Here is a 17,487-nt window from a genome sequence, read left to right as displayed (position 1 = left end):
GCGTAATGATGATGTCGGGATCGAGGGCGGGGACCAGTGAGCTAGCTCGAGTCGGCAGTAGTGGCACCCGAGGACCTCAGTTTCAGCACTTGCCATTTTGATGCTCAAATATTTTATTAGTTATTGAATACTTTAACTTGTTATTTTGGCAAGTAATAATTTCTTCCGCTGCTGTTTTGAACGTTAAATATTTTATCAGTTTTTGGTATGAATGAGGCACTCCATTTATTTTTAAAAGAAAAATTTTAAATTTTCCGCAAATTTTCAAGTAAGGATTTTTAGGCCTTTACAATCATCCTCAGTTCTTCAATCTTCTACTGCCAATCAACAACTCCACACCGATGTTGAGTTATCAATGGCAAACATCGACGAAGTCATACAATCAGTTGCCACTGATATCCATCTGAATATTCTAACCACAGAAGCAGTTGAAGAATAGAGTTTAACTGAACAACCAGCCGCGGAGGCTATTTTTCAAGAAATCGAAGAACCAAATCAGTCGGCTGCCACGACTGAACAATAAGTTCAGGCTGAAATTGAAATGGCTGAGTTGAACAAAGAACAAATTGAAGAAGTGAAAAATGAAGAGCCGCCTACTGTATCAGTTGATCAACCAACTAAAGACCCAATTACAGTATCAGCTGAAAAACCAACTGACGAGCCTTCAAGCTCAACTTTTGCTCAGAATCTCACTCTTCCTCCATAACTTCAAAAGGAAGCAGTACCATAAGATGTTTCAGAAATGGCTATTGTTGCGACTGAATCAACTGATAGAGCCTTGATAATCTTTAATCAAGAAGACAAGGAGCAGGAACCAGAACCCTCTGGAGCTATGTCTCCTGAGATATTAATGGCTATTGAATCTATGATCGAAGACATTCAGTCCAACATTCTCAATCTTCTTACATCAATTTCAGACATCAAATCAACCCAACTTCTGCACACCTTGAAGATTGATTCTATTAAGGAAAATACTTTGAAGAGTTTACAACATGTGACAAAGGATGTTTCCTCACTATTTCTCCAAATAGATCAGTTAAAGAAGGACCGAGTGACTATTCAAGCTCGTTTCAACGCCCAAGAAATGTTCTCAAAACGCATTGACTTCTTGCAGAATGTAGTCACAAAGAGAATGGAATTGATGCAAAAACATATTGTCAATGCCATATCTAATGTCACTTAGGAAGTTCATACCTTCTCCAGCATGGTTGATAAGTTTGACAAAAAAAGGGGAAGAAGAAGAAGAAGAAGTTCAGCAGAAGCAATCCAAGAAGAGACCTAGTCAAATGAATGATCAAGAACTAGCTGGTAAAAGAGCTAAGAAATAAAACAGTCTCTATATTCTTATTCAGTTGAAGAATTCGGCAGATTTTGTAGAATTTTTTGTCAGTTATAAAATTCTTTCATTCTTTGTATGAATCTGTACATTGAAAGAGATTATTTTATCTACAAAGAGTTCGATTTGATCAGTTCATACTTTCTAAGTTTTGTCAAACACCTAAAAGGGAGAAATTGTTGGAAACTTAATTTCGGTGGTTTGATAAATTGAGCGTAAAATATATTGAACTAACTGATAAAGGAAACTTAAAAGAACTGATCTAAAATACGCAAACTATTGGTTGCCTAACTGAAGATTAGTGCGTAGAAAATCAATGGCAACTGAACTAAGCAAACTGAATATTGAATGATCAGTTGAGAACTGATCAGTTACACTACAATCCGTTGAGAGCAATTAGCTCATCCTATCGGCTTTATCAAAACTGATAAAACAGTTGTACACGTCATCAGTTAAGGAATGTAGCTATCAACCGACAAATTGTACAAGAGCAGACTGCAACCTATAGTGAGAACGCTGCATTTCAGCTATGCAACATTGTACTAATGTTAGAAGAATGTTGATGTGGCAAACAACATATATAAAGTTTCAAATAAAGATTATAAATAGCCAGAGGATCAGCGGGGAACACACCCAATGATACACGATACAGACACATAATCAACCAAGCTGTTATTATGCTGAAATCTCTTCACAAGCTTTTTGTTCATATTTAGAAGATTTCAAAGCTCACACTTAGCATATACATTCATAGCATTCAAGACTATAATTTGAGCTTACAAGCACAAACACTTACTGTTTTATTATTCGATCTTATAGAGATCAGTTGTGCCAAGTAGTTTCAAGATCAGTCGAAGTACTGTAAACTGTATGAAACTAAGAATTTCAGTTTGGCATTGTTAAGTCCAAAACTGAAGTGAGTCTGTACAATTCCTTGTATTTGATCAAAGTCTTTTAGTGAATATCCTATTTCATATATAGAAGGGGTGACGTAGGAGTGATTGAAATCTCCAAACATCCATAAATCTTGTGCCTTTTAATTTCAGTTTTATTCTATCTGTTAGTCAGTTTATTTCGGCACTTTCATTAGTTAACTGATCGACATTGACAAACAAGATTCCCGATTTCAGTTTATTACTAAACTGACTCATTATTTGAAAAGAGTGTAAAATTGTCAAGTGTTTATTCAACACTCCTTCTAAACATTTCCTCACCTCCCAACCGATCGTATCAAAATAAAAGAATGTTTTAATGCATATGCTTGTATATATATTATTTGCTACCCATGTTTAGAACGTGCTGAGTCATTAGACTCACTAGGTTTGAATGCTACAGGTGATGATATTGAGGGAGGCGTTGACGCTTGAGTGGATCGAGTATGACAGTATCCTAAGGGACATTTATTTTCCGCACTAGATTGATAGACAAAGTTTAAAATATTTTTGTTAAGAATTTTATTAGAGATTTTATGCTTTATTTTGAAGTAAATTTTGATCATGTTAAATGTAGAAGTTGGTAATTGACGATTTTAAGGATTTTATGTACTTGAGATTTAAATTTTTAAATTATTTTGATTTATGGAAATTTTAGGTTATTTTAATCGTGACTTTCGAATTAATGGATATAAAAAAAATAAAATTTTAGTAAAATTTTAAAGTAAAAAGTAAAAGACGTTTCACTTGTGCTTGGGAAGGGAAGTTGAATTTTGGTGAACTTTGTCATGTGCAAAACTCTTTTATGTTATCAACCTTTGATGCCATATTTATAAAAGACCCCTCTAGAATATTTTATGAAAATTTTGTATATATTAGTAGTCACAACTACTAGTACTATTATTTAATTAGTAAATTCTAAATTCGTTAAATAAATAATTGTAAACTCATCATAACCTTGATCGACGATCTGATAGCACCGATGTATCAAGGATACAAATTTTGTTCATATAATGAAAATTGAAAATTTTGAAGATCAAAATTTTCGCTGTCCATATTTGGCAGCTGCCAGTTTTCTGAACTCATTTCCCGAAATAGACAGTTCCATTCTCCTTCCTCAATTAACTATTAAGATAACTTCCATTTCTTCCATCTCATGGAATCAACTTGTAAACTCCTTTAGAAATATTCTTTTTGATCTCCATCAAACCATCAGACTACAGTCGCTAAATTCAACTCCTTGAATTTAGACTTTCTCAATGAGAACACAAAATCCTATATTGTGTGACATCCTATATTGTGTGACATTCAATAGTTCAAAGATACAGCTAGCCGTGGGTTCACTTCCATTTCTTCCATTCATTTATTTTCATCAATACATTTACCAAGAATGTCAGAACTCATTTATGATTGCACCCATCGGATCATGGTAAGAGCGTCTAGTAGTATCGTCCCATGATCCTCTAGATATCATTGATAATGCCTGCAATAACATTAAGTTATGGTTAGCGTACAGTACGGTTCATTCAACTGATATATCCTCATCGAATCTGCAACCATTGGTATATCTAGAGTTGCATATGAATTTTGACAACGATGTGATATATCTTTGAGTAATAATAGTGACATGTCATTTCCAACTGATGAAACACATTTCCAAAATGTACATGTCTTACTCTGGCCAGATAATCCTCGCAATTTTAACTTATCAGACCACATATGATATCTTCACCCATAGACAAACGATGAATCCTCGACTACAATACATTTGCTCCTACGTATTTCAAAACTACACACAACCTCGTCACCTGATGATTCTCAATGAATTCGGTAAATGAATCAAAGTACATGCTAGTACATAGAGCATCTACATGTCCCAGGTCGAAAGACTAATAACGTACAACTATAAGAACAGACTATTTAACTCGATAAGTGAGAACCACTTGGACAGTCTGAGATAGGGTTGTTCAGTGCATCATCATATGATTACCTATCTGTATAAATGGACATCTCTATGCCCTTACCAATGAAACATGTCGTTTTCATCACAGATGCTATTCTCGAACTCAAGCGATCTTTATCCATATTTTATGCTGCTGATTCAACTAAGATCTTGTTTAGAGTATATGGTACACTTCCTAATGAGTTTTATGGTCTTATGTCGAGAGGCAGACCTCATGGTACATATTATATATTCAAAAACTTTATCTATACAGCTCGCATGAATATACAGATAAAGCTAAATGTTATAATTGAATAAAATCGTAAAATATTATTAAAATAAAAATCGTTTTTACATTATAGTCAATAAAACTCAAGCAACAAGTATTTCTCGTTGGACACCTACTTTAGCATATCAAACTTTATATTTAATATAAAAAGATTGTTTTTACATAATTGTCATATAAATTCAAACTACAAATTGAATAGTTAAACAGCTGCTCTAGCACACATAGCGTCTTTCTGTCTATGCAGTTAGTAATAATTAAACATAGAACTAAATCCCAAGGGACAACACACACTCCCTAAATTCTAAAATCAAAATTCGCTNATAGTAGTGTCCATTTTATCGGCAGGTGTGGGGTGTGTGTGTTGCGACGCAAGAAAGAAAGAGAGCAAATGGATTCAGATTTCGGAATCGAGAGAGAACTCTCTGATCTGCAAAAGCTTCGATCTAAGTACCGCCCCGAGCTACCTCCCTGCCTTCAGGTCTTAATTCTATCTTTAGCTGTGTGTGCGTGCGTGCTTTTTTAATTAATTAATTAATTAATTTTTCTGGGTTGAGGTATCACCGATTCTTGCACTGCAAATGCTACATTTCAAATTTTTTTATAATTGGAGTTTTCGCAAAAAAGTTTGTTTTTTTTTTGGAGGATTGTTTCGGAGTTGGCGGAGGTTTTTATGCATGCGCTGGGGAATGAATCTAGTCCGAATTTTACTGTGTTTTCACGGATTGTAACGTCGAAGAGAATAGATGTATTGTTGTATCGCCTCTATTGTTTTATCTTTATTCTGTTCCTGCCTTTTGATGCCATGCTTGTCCTTGATTTTGCGCGGTTTCGTTCCGGGAATTAATTTTTTTGTTTGTTTAAAAAGGACACAAGTCAGTAAAATGCATATTATTTGGATCTTCTGCCTTTATGCTTGGGCCAAGATTGGGTTTTTTGTACCGTAGAACCCAGGTGGAGAACGTTCTCTTTTCGAGTTTTTCTCTGGTCTATTTTGCTCGATAATCTGGAAACTTCAGGTGCAGAGATTAAATTATTGCCTTCTTAGAGCTGATTCTGTCTGGCCTGTAGTATGTTTTTGCGCCAAGGCTAAGAATTTATGTGGACGTGTTTTATAACCTTCAAAACACACACATCACAAGCAAACATCCCATCTATAAAGTTGTCTATCTGAAATTTATTATTTGCTTCTGTTTAATCTGGACATATCATATGCGAACAGTGGACTATGAATCATCTATCTACATATTAGGTGTGAAGCATAGATCCCCATAGAAAGTAATTTTGATTTGTAAACCACCTGCGCCATCTAGTGGCTGGCTTAGTTTGAAGTAATTCTTCTGTATCAATTTTATTTGCATGCAGAAAGTTCAGATGTAATTTTGATCCTTACGTATATGTTTCTGTATCAATTTTATTTGCATGCAGAAAGTTCAGATGTAATTTTGATCCTTACGTATACGTTTTTAGCTGAATCCCCTTATGCAGATATCACTTGTCACTTTTCTCATCTGTAGACCATTTCCAATTGCTTTGTCTAATTCTCAGCATCTATCATCTTATTGTGACTTGGACAGGGAACTACAGTCCGTGTAGAGTTTGGTGATGCAACCGCAGCTGCGGACCCCTCAGGCTCTCACACCATTAGTAGGTCATTTCCTCGCACTTACGGTCAACCTATAGCTCACTTCTTGAGGGCAACTGCTAAGGTCCCTGACGCTCAAGTAATTACTGATCATCCTGCTACCAGGTATACTGCATTGGGATTGGCGGTGCTTTTCTATTATGTTATTCTTCATGTGCTTGTCATGTTTTGATTGATTCGAAGTTATCCTTAACAAGGCTCTATCTGCTTCTGCTAAGAAAAAATTGTCATGAGCCCATTCTTTTGTACCTTCTCTCAGAGTTGGACTGGTTTTCTGTGGTCGACAATCTCCCGGAGGACATAATATTATTTGGGGTCTTCTTGATGCTCTAAAAGTTCACAACCCCAAAAGTACTTTGCTTGGTTTTTTAGGTAAGGAGCTTCATTTCTTTCCTTAGACTGATGTTGCTCGCCATCTAGATCTTTTCGGGCTGGAATTCTATACTTTTTGTGACTCCACCATGTATTAATCTCTATCAGCTTAAATTTTCTTATTTTGGACGGAAGAATGATTTTTTCTGTTGTTTGATCTGCTGAATCATCGAAGTAGTTATTCTATGTTTCCTTCTTGTTTCATGATGCAATATGTTTTTTTAGCTGATTCATGTTGGAACCTTTTTTGTGTTCTACCAGGTGGTTCTGAAGGTTTGTTTGCACAGAAAACATTAGAGGTTACCGATGATATTCTTGCAACTTACAAAAACCAGGGTACGCGAGGGTCGTAAACAAAAAATATCTACTTGCATTATATTCTCCTCAGAATAAAATTACCATCATTGTTTTTTCTTTTTAACCTTTCAAAGGTGGTTATGACTTGCTGGGACGAACAAAAGATCAAATTAGAACTACTGAGCAAGTCAATGCAGCACTCAATGCATGCACGACTTTGAATTTGGATGCTCTTGTCATCATTGGAGGTGTTCATTTGTTGCTTCTTAAGGTTCCATAATAATCCAGAATGTAGTACTATAGGTTTGTTGACACAAGCCCTTTTTTCTTTCTAAGGAGTGACATCAAACACAGATGCTGCCCAGCTTGCCGAGACTTTTGCAGAAAGAAAGTGCCCCACAAAGGTATATATATCACTTGATAGTTTGATCAGAATAATTGCTTGGTCCAGTTTTTCTATCTAATTAGTTACTTCCACTTTTCTACGGTCATAGATCTCTTCAAATGTGGTCTTAGGTGCATCATGTTTCTATAAATCTTGTACTGTGTTCCTTTCACCTGCTTTCTTATTTTTCTTAACCGTTCTGATATAAGTGTGATAAAATTCTTCAGGTTGTTGGTGTTCCTGTCACATTAAATGGAGATCTTAAAAACCAATTTGTTGAGACAAATGTGGGCTTTGATACAATATGTAAGGTATTATATTTATCTTTCCCAAATTTATTGTACCTTATCATTTCTCTCTGAAGGTGATTGTGTTCAGCAATGTGATGGTAATGTGAGCTTGTGGATTTTGTCTTATATGGTTGTTTTAACATTTTCTTATTGTTTCGGAGATGCTCAAAATACATAGATCTGAACAATTTATCCATTTAACCAGGTGTTAAGTTGCTGATAGTATGCTGAAAAGTGTTTACTCAATCCCCTTTTCACATGGCATGTGTTCCCTTTACATTATATTATTTGTCTGTGATCCCGATGGATTGTTTTCTGCCTCGATAATATGGATTGTCTCTATCTTTTAAATATTTTAATTCTTAAAAGTATAGTTGATAGTATGCTGAAAAGTGTTTCTTCAATCTCCTTTGCTCATGGCATGTTGTCCCTTTACATTATCTTAATTGACTGTGATCTTGCTAGATAGTTTTATACCTCTATAATATTGGTTACCTCTTTCTTTGAATTTTTTTTCTTCGAAGAGAAATTTTGAATGACCTTTCGACGTATTCTCCGATTACAGGTTAATTCACAGCTGATAAGTAATGTCTGCACTGATGCCCTCTCTGCAGAGAAGGTAAATGATTCAATTCATGTCCTGCATTCTTTTTTTGGTTTTCTATCAGGAAGGACTATGGGATATTCTTTCTTTACCTATAAAAAAAATCTTCGAATATTTAACTCGGTTTGCTTACAAGGATTTTCTTGTTAAAAATGTTTTTATTTTACTTTTTAGCTTCTTATTTTCCTTTTTTTATTGTTCCCACTGTTTATTTGCAGTATTATTATTTTATTCGGCTAATGGGGCGGAAAGCATCGCATGTTGCCTTGGAATGCACTCTCCAATCCCATCCCAATATGGTTTGTATTGATTTATGTGTCATGTTGATTGAATTTTTGATAGAGCAATGAGTTTAAATTTCTTTGTGTTTACATTATAAAGCTTTGATCATTCTTTTAGATCATTCTTGGTGAAGAGGTGGCTGCCTCAAAGCTTACACTTTTTGATATTACAAAACAAATATGTGATGCAGTTCAAGCCAGGGGCGAACAAGGTACTATACATGAGGCGCCATTAATGTTATCAGTTCACCATTGCCTGCTAACTGGTTCTTGTTTCAGATAAATACCATGGTGTTATCCTGTTGCCGGAGGGGCTAATAGAAAGCATCCCAGAGGTTTATGCTCTATTGCAGGTATGGAAAGTTATTTGACTTGTTATTATGACAAGTATTTTTCTACTCACTCCCTGATTCCAGTTATCTGCTTGAGGAAGATAATATAGATGAACTAGATGTTCAATTTTCCTCTTGATGGTCCTATCATATAGAAAGTGCCTTGAAATGTTGAGAGCTTAAGTTGTGTATGGTTTGGTTTTGCTTGATAAGGGTGAATATTTGCTCTTGAATCTGCATTGAAATATTGAACCTCCCAGGAAATTCATGGTTTGCTGAAGCAAGGTGTCTCTGCTGATAATATTTCGGTTCAACTGTCACCATGGGCTTCTGCCTTGTTTGAATTCTTGCCACCTTTTATAAGGAAACAGGTACTTCTTCATGCAATTTTTTTGATTGATTTTTGCAGCTTATTAATTTCTTCATATCTTACTTATATTGAAGTTTATATCATGTTAGCTTCTTCTTCATCCTGAATCAGATGACTCTGCTCAACTATCTCAGGTGAATTGAATCTGCTCATTTTATATCTCCAAAAAGTGGTATCTTAATTTGGTTTTATTTAATATTATTCGCCTATGTTGATAGATCGAGACAGAAAAGCTGCTGGCTCATCTGGTTGAAGAAGAAATGAACAAGCGATCTGTAAGTTATCTCCGCATTTTTTTTATGATTTATTTCCTAATATTTGCTGAATAAATTCTCAGCTATGTTGCATGGATACGGGTACGAGTATCGTATTGAATACGATACGGATATGGCAACACGTCAAATTTTGAAAATATAAGACACAATACGGTTAAGATACGACAATCATTAAAATATATATAAATATATATATTTATATTTATATAAATTTAGTATTGAAAAGTAAAAATTATAGAGATAGATCAATATTTCATTAATCATAATATCTTAAGTACAAAATATAATTTAGGGATAGATGTAATATTTTGAGCAGAAATAGAATGAAAGAGACAGACAAATGTATAGAGATAGATGTAAAAATTATAGAGATATATGTAATATTTTGACCAGAATTAGAATGAAAGAGACGGACAAATGTATAGAGAAAGATGTAAAAATTATAGAGATAGATCGAATATTATAGAGATAGATGTAATATTTTGAGCAGAAATATAATGAAAGAGACGGAAAAATGTATAGAAATAGATGTAATATTTTGAGAAGAAATAGAATGAAAGAGACGGACAAATGTATTTAGGGATTTAAAAACCCAACCCAATTTATTTTAAATTATTTTCCTTTTTGTCCTTAGAAGTTTTAATTTTTTTTAATTAACCCCTAAAACTTTTAAATATTTGCAATTTTGCCCAAACATATCCGAAAACTTATCCACGCCGTATCCATGACGTGTCCTCGCCGTGTCCAAAACGTATCCGGATGGTCAACCCTAAACAAAGTCAACGACACGGATTTTGAGGTATCCGACACGCGTATCCGCGTGTCGTATCCGTATCCGTATCAGATACTTCAAAAAAAAAAAATTTTAAGGTATCCGTGCTACATAGATTATCAGAGCCTTGGGCATCTTTCTCTACATATTTTTATTATTTCTTCATGCTATTATAATTTCATCACCGAATTAAATGTTCCTCGAACTCATGAATGTAGAATTTGTTTATGTTAATGAACAAACCCTGTGATGTTGGTTGGCTGTTGACTTTTTTTCCTCACATTTAGTACATTTGTATACTGCTTGATTTACTTGTTTAGAATGTTTACTCCTGCTTTTCAACTATACTGAACTGTCTTATATGACGAGGATTTGGCTGAATGAATTGTTGATGCCATTCCACATTATCAGGCCAAAACTCTTTCTTATAAGTCTCTTGTAAATGTGTGGAAATTAAATTGGGATTTCCATCTCACTTCACTTATATCTTATTGCTTAAAACCATTGTTTACCATATGAAAGCTTTCTGATGCTTAAATTTTAATTAATCCTTTTCGGCCTTAGAAAGTAATAGAATTATTTATTATTTCAATTATTTGTAGATAAAATGGGCTTGTTTTGTTCCAAAATATCATGCCTAGTTGACTAGTAGTTAATTTTTATATGCTTTTTGTGTCTGTACAGAAAGAAGGAACTTACAGGGGTAAGAAGTTCAATGGTATATGCCATTTCTTCGGTTATCAAGCTCGAGGTTCATTACCATCAAAATTTGATTGTGACTATGCCTATGTAAGTTTTACGTGAAATACATTTGACTATTTCCTTATGTTTTGTAATAGTGGATGTAAAGCTAAGTCATGCAAATGGTAGTGGTGTTAGTCGCAAAAGCAGGGCAATTCTTGGATTATGTCACCTTCCTGTCTGATATGGTGATTGCTTGTGTATTTACCTACTTTCGAGCCTTGAAATTTGTTAAGTAGTGCAGAATTTTGGTTTAATTCTAGAGAAACATGATTCCTTTTCTGTTGGTTTCACATCTCATTCTCTTCCCAATTATTCAACGAAAAAGTTGAGAAACTGAAAGTAACAATAATTTTATTACAGGTGCTTGGTCATATTTGCTACCACGTACTCGCATCTGGATTGAATGGTTATATGGCCACTGTAACAAATTTGAAAAATCCTGTAAACAAGTGGCGGTGCGGTGCTGCTCCTATAACTGTAAGTTTCTCATTGAGCTATACACACATAACCTGCGTCAATGATTATCCAACAATAAATTAACTTCCACCTGGTTTTTTTACTTCCATCTCCAGGCTATGATGACTGTTAAGCGTTATGGCCGTGGCCATGGGGCTTCAACCCTTGGAAAACCAGCTCTGCATCCTGCAACTGTTGATTTGAAAGGAAAGGCCTATGAGTATGTCATATCTCGGTGGCCCTTTGCTTCATGCTTGATTAACCCATAACTCAAAAATGATTTCTTTGAAATATCTATTTTGTCTTCATCATTCAGTTTCAAACAACTTTTGTACGTTGTACTGTATGGCAGGTAACTTACTGGTGCTTTGCTGTTTATCATTGTTTGTTGTGCTTGCCAGGTTGTTAAGACAACACGCAACCAAGTTTTTAATGGATGATGTATATAGAAACCCAGGACCCCTTCAATTTGACGGCCCTGGGGCCGACGCAAAGGCCGTAAGCCTTTGTGTTGAAGATCAGGATTACATGGGTCGCATCAAGAAATTGCAGGAATACCTCGACAAGGTACTGCGTTTCCCCAGCATAGTCATCGAGTTCAAATTGAATCCTTTTAATTCATTATCGATTCTTGAACTTAATTTGATTCCCCATCTCCTGTTACGTTTCCAGGTGCGTTCGATTGTGAAACCAGGATGTTCTCAAGACGTTCTTAAAGCTGCTTTGAGTGCAATGGCTTCTGTGACTGACATTCTTTCTGTGATGTCCTCTCCTTCAAGTGGGACTACTCCCTTCTAAAGATCTTTACTGTTAAGATATTTCTCCTGCTGCCGAAACACCACCTCTCCCCTTCGTACCACCTCTCCTTCATTCCCCTTCTCGTTTTCTTTTTCATCTCAGTGAAAATTTTATGCAGGTATAGACGTATAAGACGAGGGTAACAAACACAGTTTTGGTTTTATGTTTTATTTTCTTCTATTGCTATATGTAAGATTGAAAAATAAAGTGGAATTGCTTTGCGGCTAATGGGAAAGTTAGTCCCCTTTTAACATGTCAAGAACTAGTTTTTCTATTCGTTTGAAGATATCTTAAGAACTTGTTCTGCTTCAGGCTAGTTCTCAATTGTGCTGTACATTTACACCGAAATCCTTCTTTTATATCCCTACTTTACTCCTGCTCCGGATTTCCAAAATAATATTTTAAATTTTTGCTTTTGATAAATAAAATTTTAAATTTGAATTTTTTTTTTAATTTTGAACACTTTAATCTGAAAATTAAATAATCCGAAAGTTTTTGCAAAAAAAAAAAACTAGAAAGCTTTAATAATGCTGTAGTTCTTATTGATTTTGAGATTTGTAGTCTCATTATCTCAAAGTAATGGTCAGTGTAAATTGTAAGCACGGTAGTGGGGCGATATATATCTCCTCCAGCCTTTCACAAATATAAGCAGAAATGTTTAGAGGAATTATTTCTAATATTTCAATGGAAACCAACTCGAGCTATAGTTTTGGTGCATTTAGTACAAAATCTGAACATGCATTGGTCTCAACACACGACAAGAAAAATTACTAATTTCTGCAGTTGAAGGATATTTGTACCGCTGCCATATTAGAATTCCTACTAAAATTCTACATATAAATGCCAACACAGTAATTAATACTCGAGCTCCTACAAAGAAATGCTTATTATTTCATTATCATAGGTTGTTGGCTGACAAAATCACCCAAATGCTTCATTTGGTTGTCGCTTGTGCCATTCTTGCTATTTACTATTCCATTCACCTACCCGAACCATCCATCATGCGCCAACTACCGATGGTCCAGTGACAGAACATTGCATGTAAACCCAAACAGAAGAGGCACAATTTATTGAAGCAGAAGCCACAAGAAGAACGTCGACCAAAATGTTAACGCAACCGAAGCCAGCAGATAACACCACAACATAATGACTGAGCATTCTGTCTCTCCAGCCCCAAATAACTGGGTTATGGTACCTGAGGCCGTGTAAATGGATAATCAAGTAACTCTTTTAACTATTCGAGTCAATTGTTTTTGTAAATTTAAGATAGATTATGAGGTTTTCAATAGTGTCTATTGTGTAATGTATTGTTTGTGTGTTCCCGTGGGCATAGGGAAGCGGTAACTTTAGTTATACACCACAACGAAATGGAGAAAGGAAATGCTTCAAGATTTGATGTACCTATGTTCATTGCAGGAGGGAGTGCAAACTGCAGCAAGAGAACGAACTGATACAATATATCGTCATGCACTAAATCAAACTGAACTGCCCCTTTGACAACACCAATGCCTATCAGAGGCATTGCAACATATCGAACAACAATAATGCCGAAAATAACAGATTTCTCAATTCCTGAACCTTTTATGCCTGACAGAAGAACCATAAGTAAGCCTTCAGCAAAGAAAACTTCCAGACAGGATCAAGAAATGATCGACTAGATTCAATGATTATTCGAATACATGTGACGTACCCTTTAAAAGGTTTCCTCCCATGATCAGTGTAACAGCTGGAATGGCTCCATCCCTGCATTTTTGGACCAAAGAGTATATGTATTCAGCTTGATAAGCTTATTTTGGGGTGTGTGTGTGTGTGTGTGTTTGTGTGTGTGTGTGTGGGGGCAGCAAATGTGAATCCAAGTCATCATGTATACAGCACACAGCTTCTATACCCCAGCAAAAGAGCAGTATCTTGGAATACACGGAGAGAAGCCGTATCACCAATCAGAAAGTTTCTGATTTGTGGTACAAGTCCAACAATAAATCCAACAATCTGCACAAAATTAGCTGACAAATGTTATCACATAAATAAGTTGTATACAAACGAGTTCCATAATGCATATCAAGGAAAGAAAGAAACATACTGCACCAATTGTTGATGGAGCGAGCAACCTCTTGAGGTTCATCTTTTTAAAGAGCTTTTCTAAGTGATGCTTAATTTTATCTGAAACACCTACCTGCAATTGCGTCAGATATCAAAAGCTTAATAGTGTAAGTCTTTTGTAACTTTTCTTTCCAAACAGGGAATGCCAGTTGTTTAGGACTATTTGCTTCTCTTGCAAATACAAAACGGTTGCAAGCAGCTCCCTAGGCTGCATGTCTAGCCCTAATGGTAAAATTTGGAATTACATTCGTCGGTCGGTCATTACCAGAGGCGTATTATTATCAAATTGATCTCGTGGAAGAGCCAATCCAGTTTCATCTGACGAAAGTAAAGGTTCGGTCCAAGTCTTTCTGGATGGCGACGAGCTTGATTTTGGAGAGTTACTTATTTCCACTTCCATCAAGCTCTTACATGATGATACCCGAACGATGTTGTACACATAAGACCACAGATAAATTGCTCCAATCTAAACCGGAAGAAGAGTAAGAAGAAACATAATTCAATTTCAAAACTAACTTCACAGAATTTATGACATTTAAGAATCATTGTTAACCTACAATCAAATTCGATTGAACAGTCATGTTTCCTAACAAGCTAGCATTGTTAGCTGAAACTTACAGCCATCGAAAGAGAAGCATAAGCCATTCCATATGTATGGCAAACATCAGGATTTCCAAATGGGCTTCCCTGCTCTTTACAAACTGCTGGAATTATGATGAGAAACAGGTTCCCCAAGTTCCCTGTTCACACAAATATAGTGAACTTGTTAGGTTCCAGATAAATTATTCGATATAACAGAATGCGAGCCTTAATTGGTTTCTTCTTCTTTTCGCCCTTGTCAGATAACCTCTAGAGCCGATATTTTAAGTCACATGAAAACTATAATCCAATCGGTTCCTTTAATCCATCTGATACACATTTTTAAAGGATGCTTCCTGACTGAATGAACAATGTAACTGGATCCTTTTTGTTATATAGTAACCATTAATGTATGTATCATTGAACAGACAACGCAGGAAGCATCTGTGGCTTGAAAAAAGAAAACATTAAACTTCATAATGTTACTACAACTGGTGCCTATTTATACTGTGGCTTAGCCAGGGAATCAACTTAGGGGGATTATACACAAAATCAAACTTGACTACAGAAAAAAGTTTACGCGGGCGGGGGCGACTGTTTATTTAAAGGTTATTATAAGTACCTGCAGAACAACAACCTATAACAAGTCCTCGGAGATGCATAGGAGCTCTTGTAACTTGAATGACCACCCATCCGAGGACCGAACCCACGATGAATGTGAGAAGGATATTAAAAGGCATGAACCACCTGCAAAATCAGCTAGACTTGTACTCGAAATCGATACAGCATGAAAGTAAAAGGATAGAGCAAGATTGCAGCTTACAGCTTAACCATGCTTTCATATGTTATCGATTTGGCTAAGTTGCTGCAGACGAGTGCCGGATTGAATACATAGAACACAACCTGTCCACAAAAGACACTGAAATTATTTCGAAGAATCCTGTGCATAATGTTTCATGAACATAAGTAGCATAATAGGAGCCAAATGAAGTCCGTGTTTAAAACATTCAAGACGAGGATCAAATGCCTACGTTATTCAAATGCTTCCTTGCATCATCTCCAAGAATGTTGATACTGTCTGAAGCAAGATATGATCCCAGTCCAGTCACCAAAAGCACTTTCAGCACAGGAATCGACGAGGCAATGAAGAGATCCAAAAGGCCCATTTTGGAAACTGCACAATCTCGGATCCTCCAAGAATTGATGTTTTGTTAATCAAATACAAGAATCAAATGTGACCTGCTGTTCCGATGCCAGCAACTCAGTACGTACATGAATGGATGATTCTCGAATTACAATCAAGAACATTTAATGAGAATTAAACAGCAGTATTCTAAACTTACGTGTGTATACACACACACACACACACACATACAAGAATGGATGTTTCCATTCAAAAACACAGATTTTATACTTAGAAATTCACCTTTTCCATTAATAATTGAACAACAGGAGGACACCAAAAGGCCGGAACTTTTAGACTTTTTGCAGATTCCCGTGCATCACGTTCTACTCTAATTTCCTCGAATTCCTTCTCTTTTTCTTTCTTTTTATTATTCCCTTTTTTCTTGGACCCGTAGACAATTATTGTCCCGCGATGGAAATCAAACAACACGCAGGAAATATACTTTCTGAATCAAGAAAGGTGTTGCAACAACAAAAAAGGAAAAAAAAACAAGAGAGAAATCTGCAGAAATAATGGATCGACCCTTCCATAATCAACACATTTTCACGCGGAATAAAATAATTACTATGCATTACATACATGTATAGATTCAATCAATTACCAGCCAAGAATTTATCAAAGATGAAGCAGCTCAATTTGCTAGCAAGCTTCTGTTAAATCTAACGGATGCTTACACTTTCATCATAAACTGTCAAAAAGAAAATTTTGTACAGTTAGCAAGTGACGGAGGACAATCTGCATGGTATGGGTTACTGTTTATATAGATTCATATAATTTCATTAATTTGTGAAAAATTCTCGAGAGTCCGAAGAAAAAAATAAGAACGAAGGAAAATTTTTTTTATTTATTATTTTTGACCAGAAAAGATAACAAAAATTTGATAACATGGAACGTGTGTATATATTATTATATCGATCCATTCAAAACATGCATGCATCAGATGGACTGTAGCGTGCACACAATACGCAGTTAGGAATTAAAAAAATTACACCTCAATTGCGGAATTAATTTAAACTTTCTATGAAAATGATTTGACGATCAGGATTATTTGTATTGGTATGGTTGAAAATTGCAAAATTGTATTGATGGTCTCTGAGGTCATAAATCAATATATATAGAGTAGAATTTGAATCAAACGGATAAAACGAAGATGCGTAATCAACTAATAGTTCATTTCTTCACACCAAGACGGTTATAATCAAGTTGATGTAAATTGGATTCCAATAAATTTTAAACAACAATATCTCATTTTAGGTGTATTTAAAATCCAAGAATTTAAAAAATTTAAAATCAAATGATTGAAAAATTATATCCATCAATTCAAATACAACCTAAAAAGTACCTCTTTTTCTAGATCAGGAAGATCTGAAACTCAGACATCAGCCACTTTCCCATACTCTTGAACATCTCGTCCTAACTTTCTAAAGAACGATTGTCTCAGATTTTCCGTTTGGGATAATCGAATAAAATGATGTAAGCATTTAAATATGCCCGTTTATATATAT

At 35.3% G+C, this 17,487-nt stretch overlaps 2 protein-coding genes and 1 long non-coding RNA gene across 10 annotated transcripts in view; 2 read left to right on the top strand and 1 right to left on the bottom strand.

The window, feature by feature from the left end:
* The window catches only part of LOC140966804 (uncharacterized), a 117,273-nt gene that overhangs the window by 51,162 nt on the left and 48,624 nt on the right, over positions 1 to 17,487 (top strand). The gene's annotated exons all lie outside the window — the stretch shown is intronic.
* On the top strand, positions 4,829 to 12,428 carry LOC140966744 (pyrophosphate--fructose 6-phosphate 1-phosphotransferase subunit alpha). The gene is made up of 19 exons (XM_073427002.1): positions 4,829 to 4,977; positions 6,074 to 6,246; positions 6,401 to 6,513; positions 6,775 to 6,849; positions 6,945 to 7,058; positions 7,147 to 7,214; positions 7,423 to 7,506; positions 8,051 to 8,104; positions 8,308 to 8,388; positions 8,489 to 8,582; positions 8,650 to 8,723; positions 8,963 to 9,073; positions 9,162 to 9,206; positions 9,291 to 9,347; positions 10,804 to 10,908; positions 11,224 to 11,340; positions 11,436 to 11,539; positions 11,721 to 11,886; positions 11,992 to 12,428. The coding sequence occupies exons 1-19, from the start codon at positions 4,888 to 4,890 to the stop codon at positions 12,115 to 12,117; spliced, it is 1,851 nt and encodes a 616-aa protein (XP_073283103.1). The 5' UTR covers positions 4,829 to 4,887; the 3' UTR covers positions 12,118 to 12,428.
* LOC140966754 (protein PIN-LIKES 3-like) lies at positions 12,764 to 17,456 on the bottom strand. Of its 8 annotated transcripts, XM_073427029.1 has the most exons (13): positions 17,325 to 17,456; positions 16,584 to 16,670; positions 16,223 to 16,427; positions 15,828 to 16,038; positions 15,620 to 15,699; positions 15,419 to 15,543; positions 14,836 to 14,957; positions 14,483 to 14,683; positions 14,198 to 14,290; positions 14,006 to 14,106; positions 13,808 to 13,860; positions 13,519 to 13,704; positions 12,764 to 13,312 (listed from the first exon to the last, which is right to left on the bottom strand). In XM_073427029.1, exons 4-13 carry the CDS (start codon positions 15,960 to 15,962, stop codon positions 13,185 to 13,187), a joined length of 1,224 nt encoding a protein of 407 aa, XP_073283130.1. In that variant the 5' UTR covers positions 15,963 to 16,038; positions 16,223 to 16,427; positions 16,584 to 16,670; positions 17,325 to 17,456; the 3' UTR covers positions 12,764 to 13,184. The 8 variants fall into 8 exon arrangements, with proteins under 8 accessions (XP_073283130.1, XP_073283117.1, XP_073283123.1 ...); XM_073427016.1 differs by lacking the exon at positions 16,223 to 16,427; XM_073427022.1 differs by lacking the exon at positions 16,223 to 16,427 and having other exon boundaries at positions 15,828 to 16,035.

Source organism: Primulina huaijiensis, chromosome 2, assembly GCF_012295235.1.
Source record: "Primulina huaijiensis isolate GDHJ02 chromosome 2, ASM1229523v2, whole genome shotgun sequence".
Classification (NCBI taxonomy): domain Eukaryota; kingdom Viridiplantae; phylum Streptophyta; class Magnoliopsida; order Lamiales; family Gesneriaceae; genus Primulina; species Primulina huaijiensis.
This window is presented reverse-complemented; position numbering and strand designations above follow the sequence as displayed.

Excerpts from the sequence above, each read along its gene's own strand:
- LOC140966744 (XM_073427002.1), top strand. The coding sequence starts at position 4,888 with ATGGATTCAGATTTCGGAATCGAGAGAGAACTCTCTGATCTGCAAAAG. Across the intron at positions 4,978-6,073 it reads AGCTACCTCCCTGCCTTCAG|GGAACTACAGTCCGTGTAGA; the intron begins GTCTTAATTCTA and ends TGACTTGGACAG. Across the intron at positions 11,540-11,720 it reads TTGAAAGGAAAGGCCTATGA|GTTGTTAAGACAACACGCAA; the intron begins GTATGTCATATC and ends TGTGCTTGCCAG.
- LOC140966754 (XM_073427029.1), bottom strand. The coding sequence starts at position 15,962 with ATGGGCCTTTTGGATCTCTTCATTGCCTCGTCGATTCCTGTGCTGAAA. Across the intron at positions 14,684-14,835 it reads ATGCTTCTCTTTCGATGGCT|ATTGGAGCAATTTATCTGTG; the intron begins GTAAGTTTCAGC and ends CTTCCGGTTTAG. Across the intron at positions 13,705-13,807 it reads GGGAGGAAACCTTTTAAAGG|GCATAAAAGGTTCAGGAATT; the intron begins GTACGTCACATG and ends TTCTTCTGTCAG.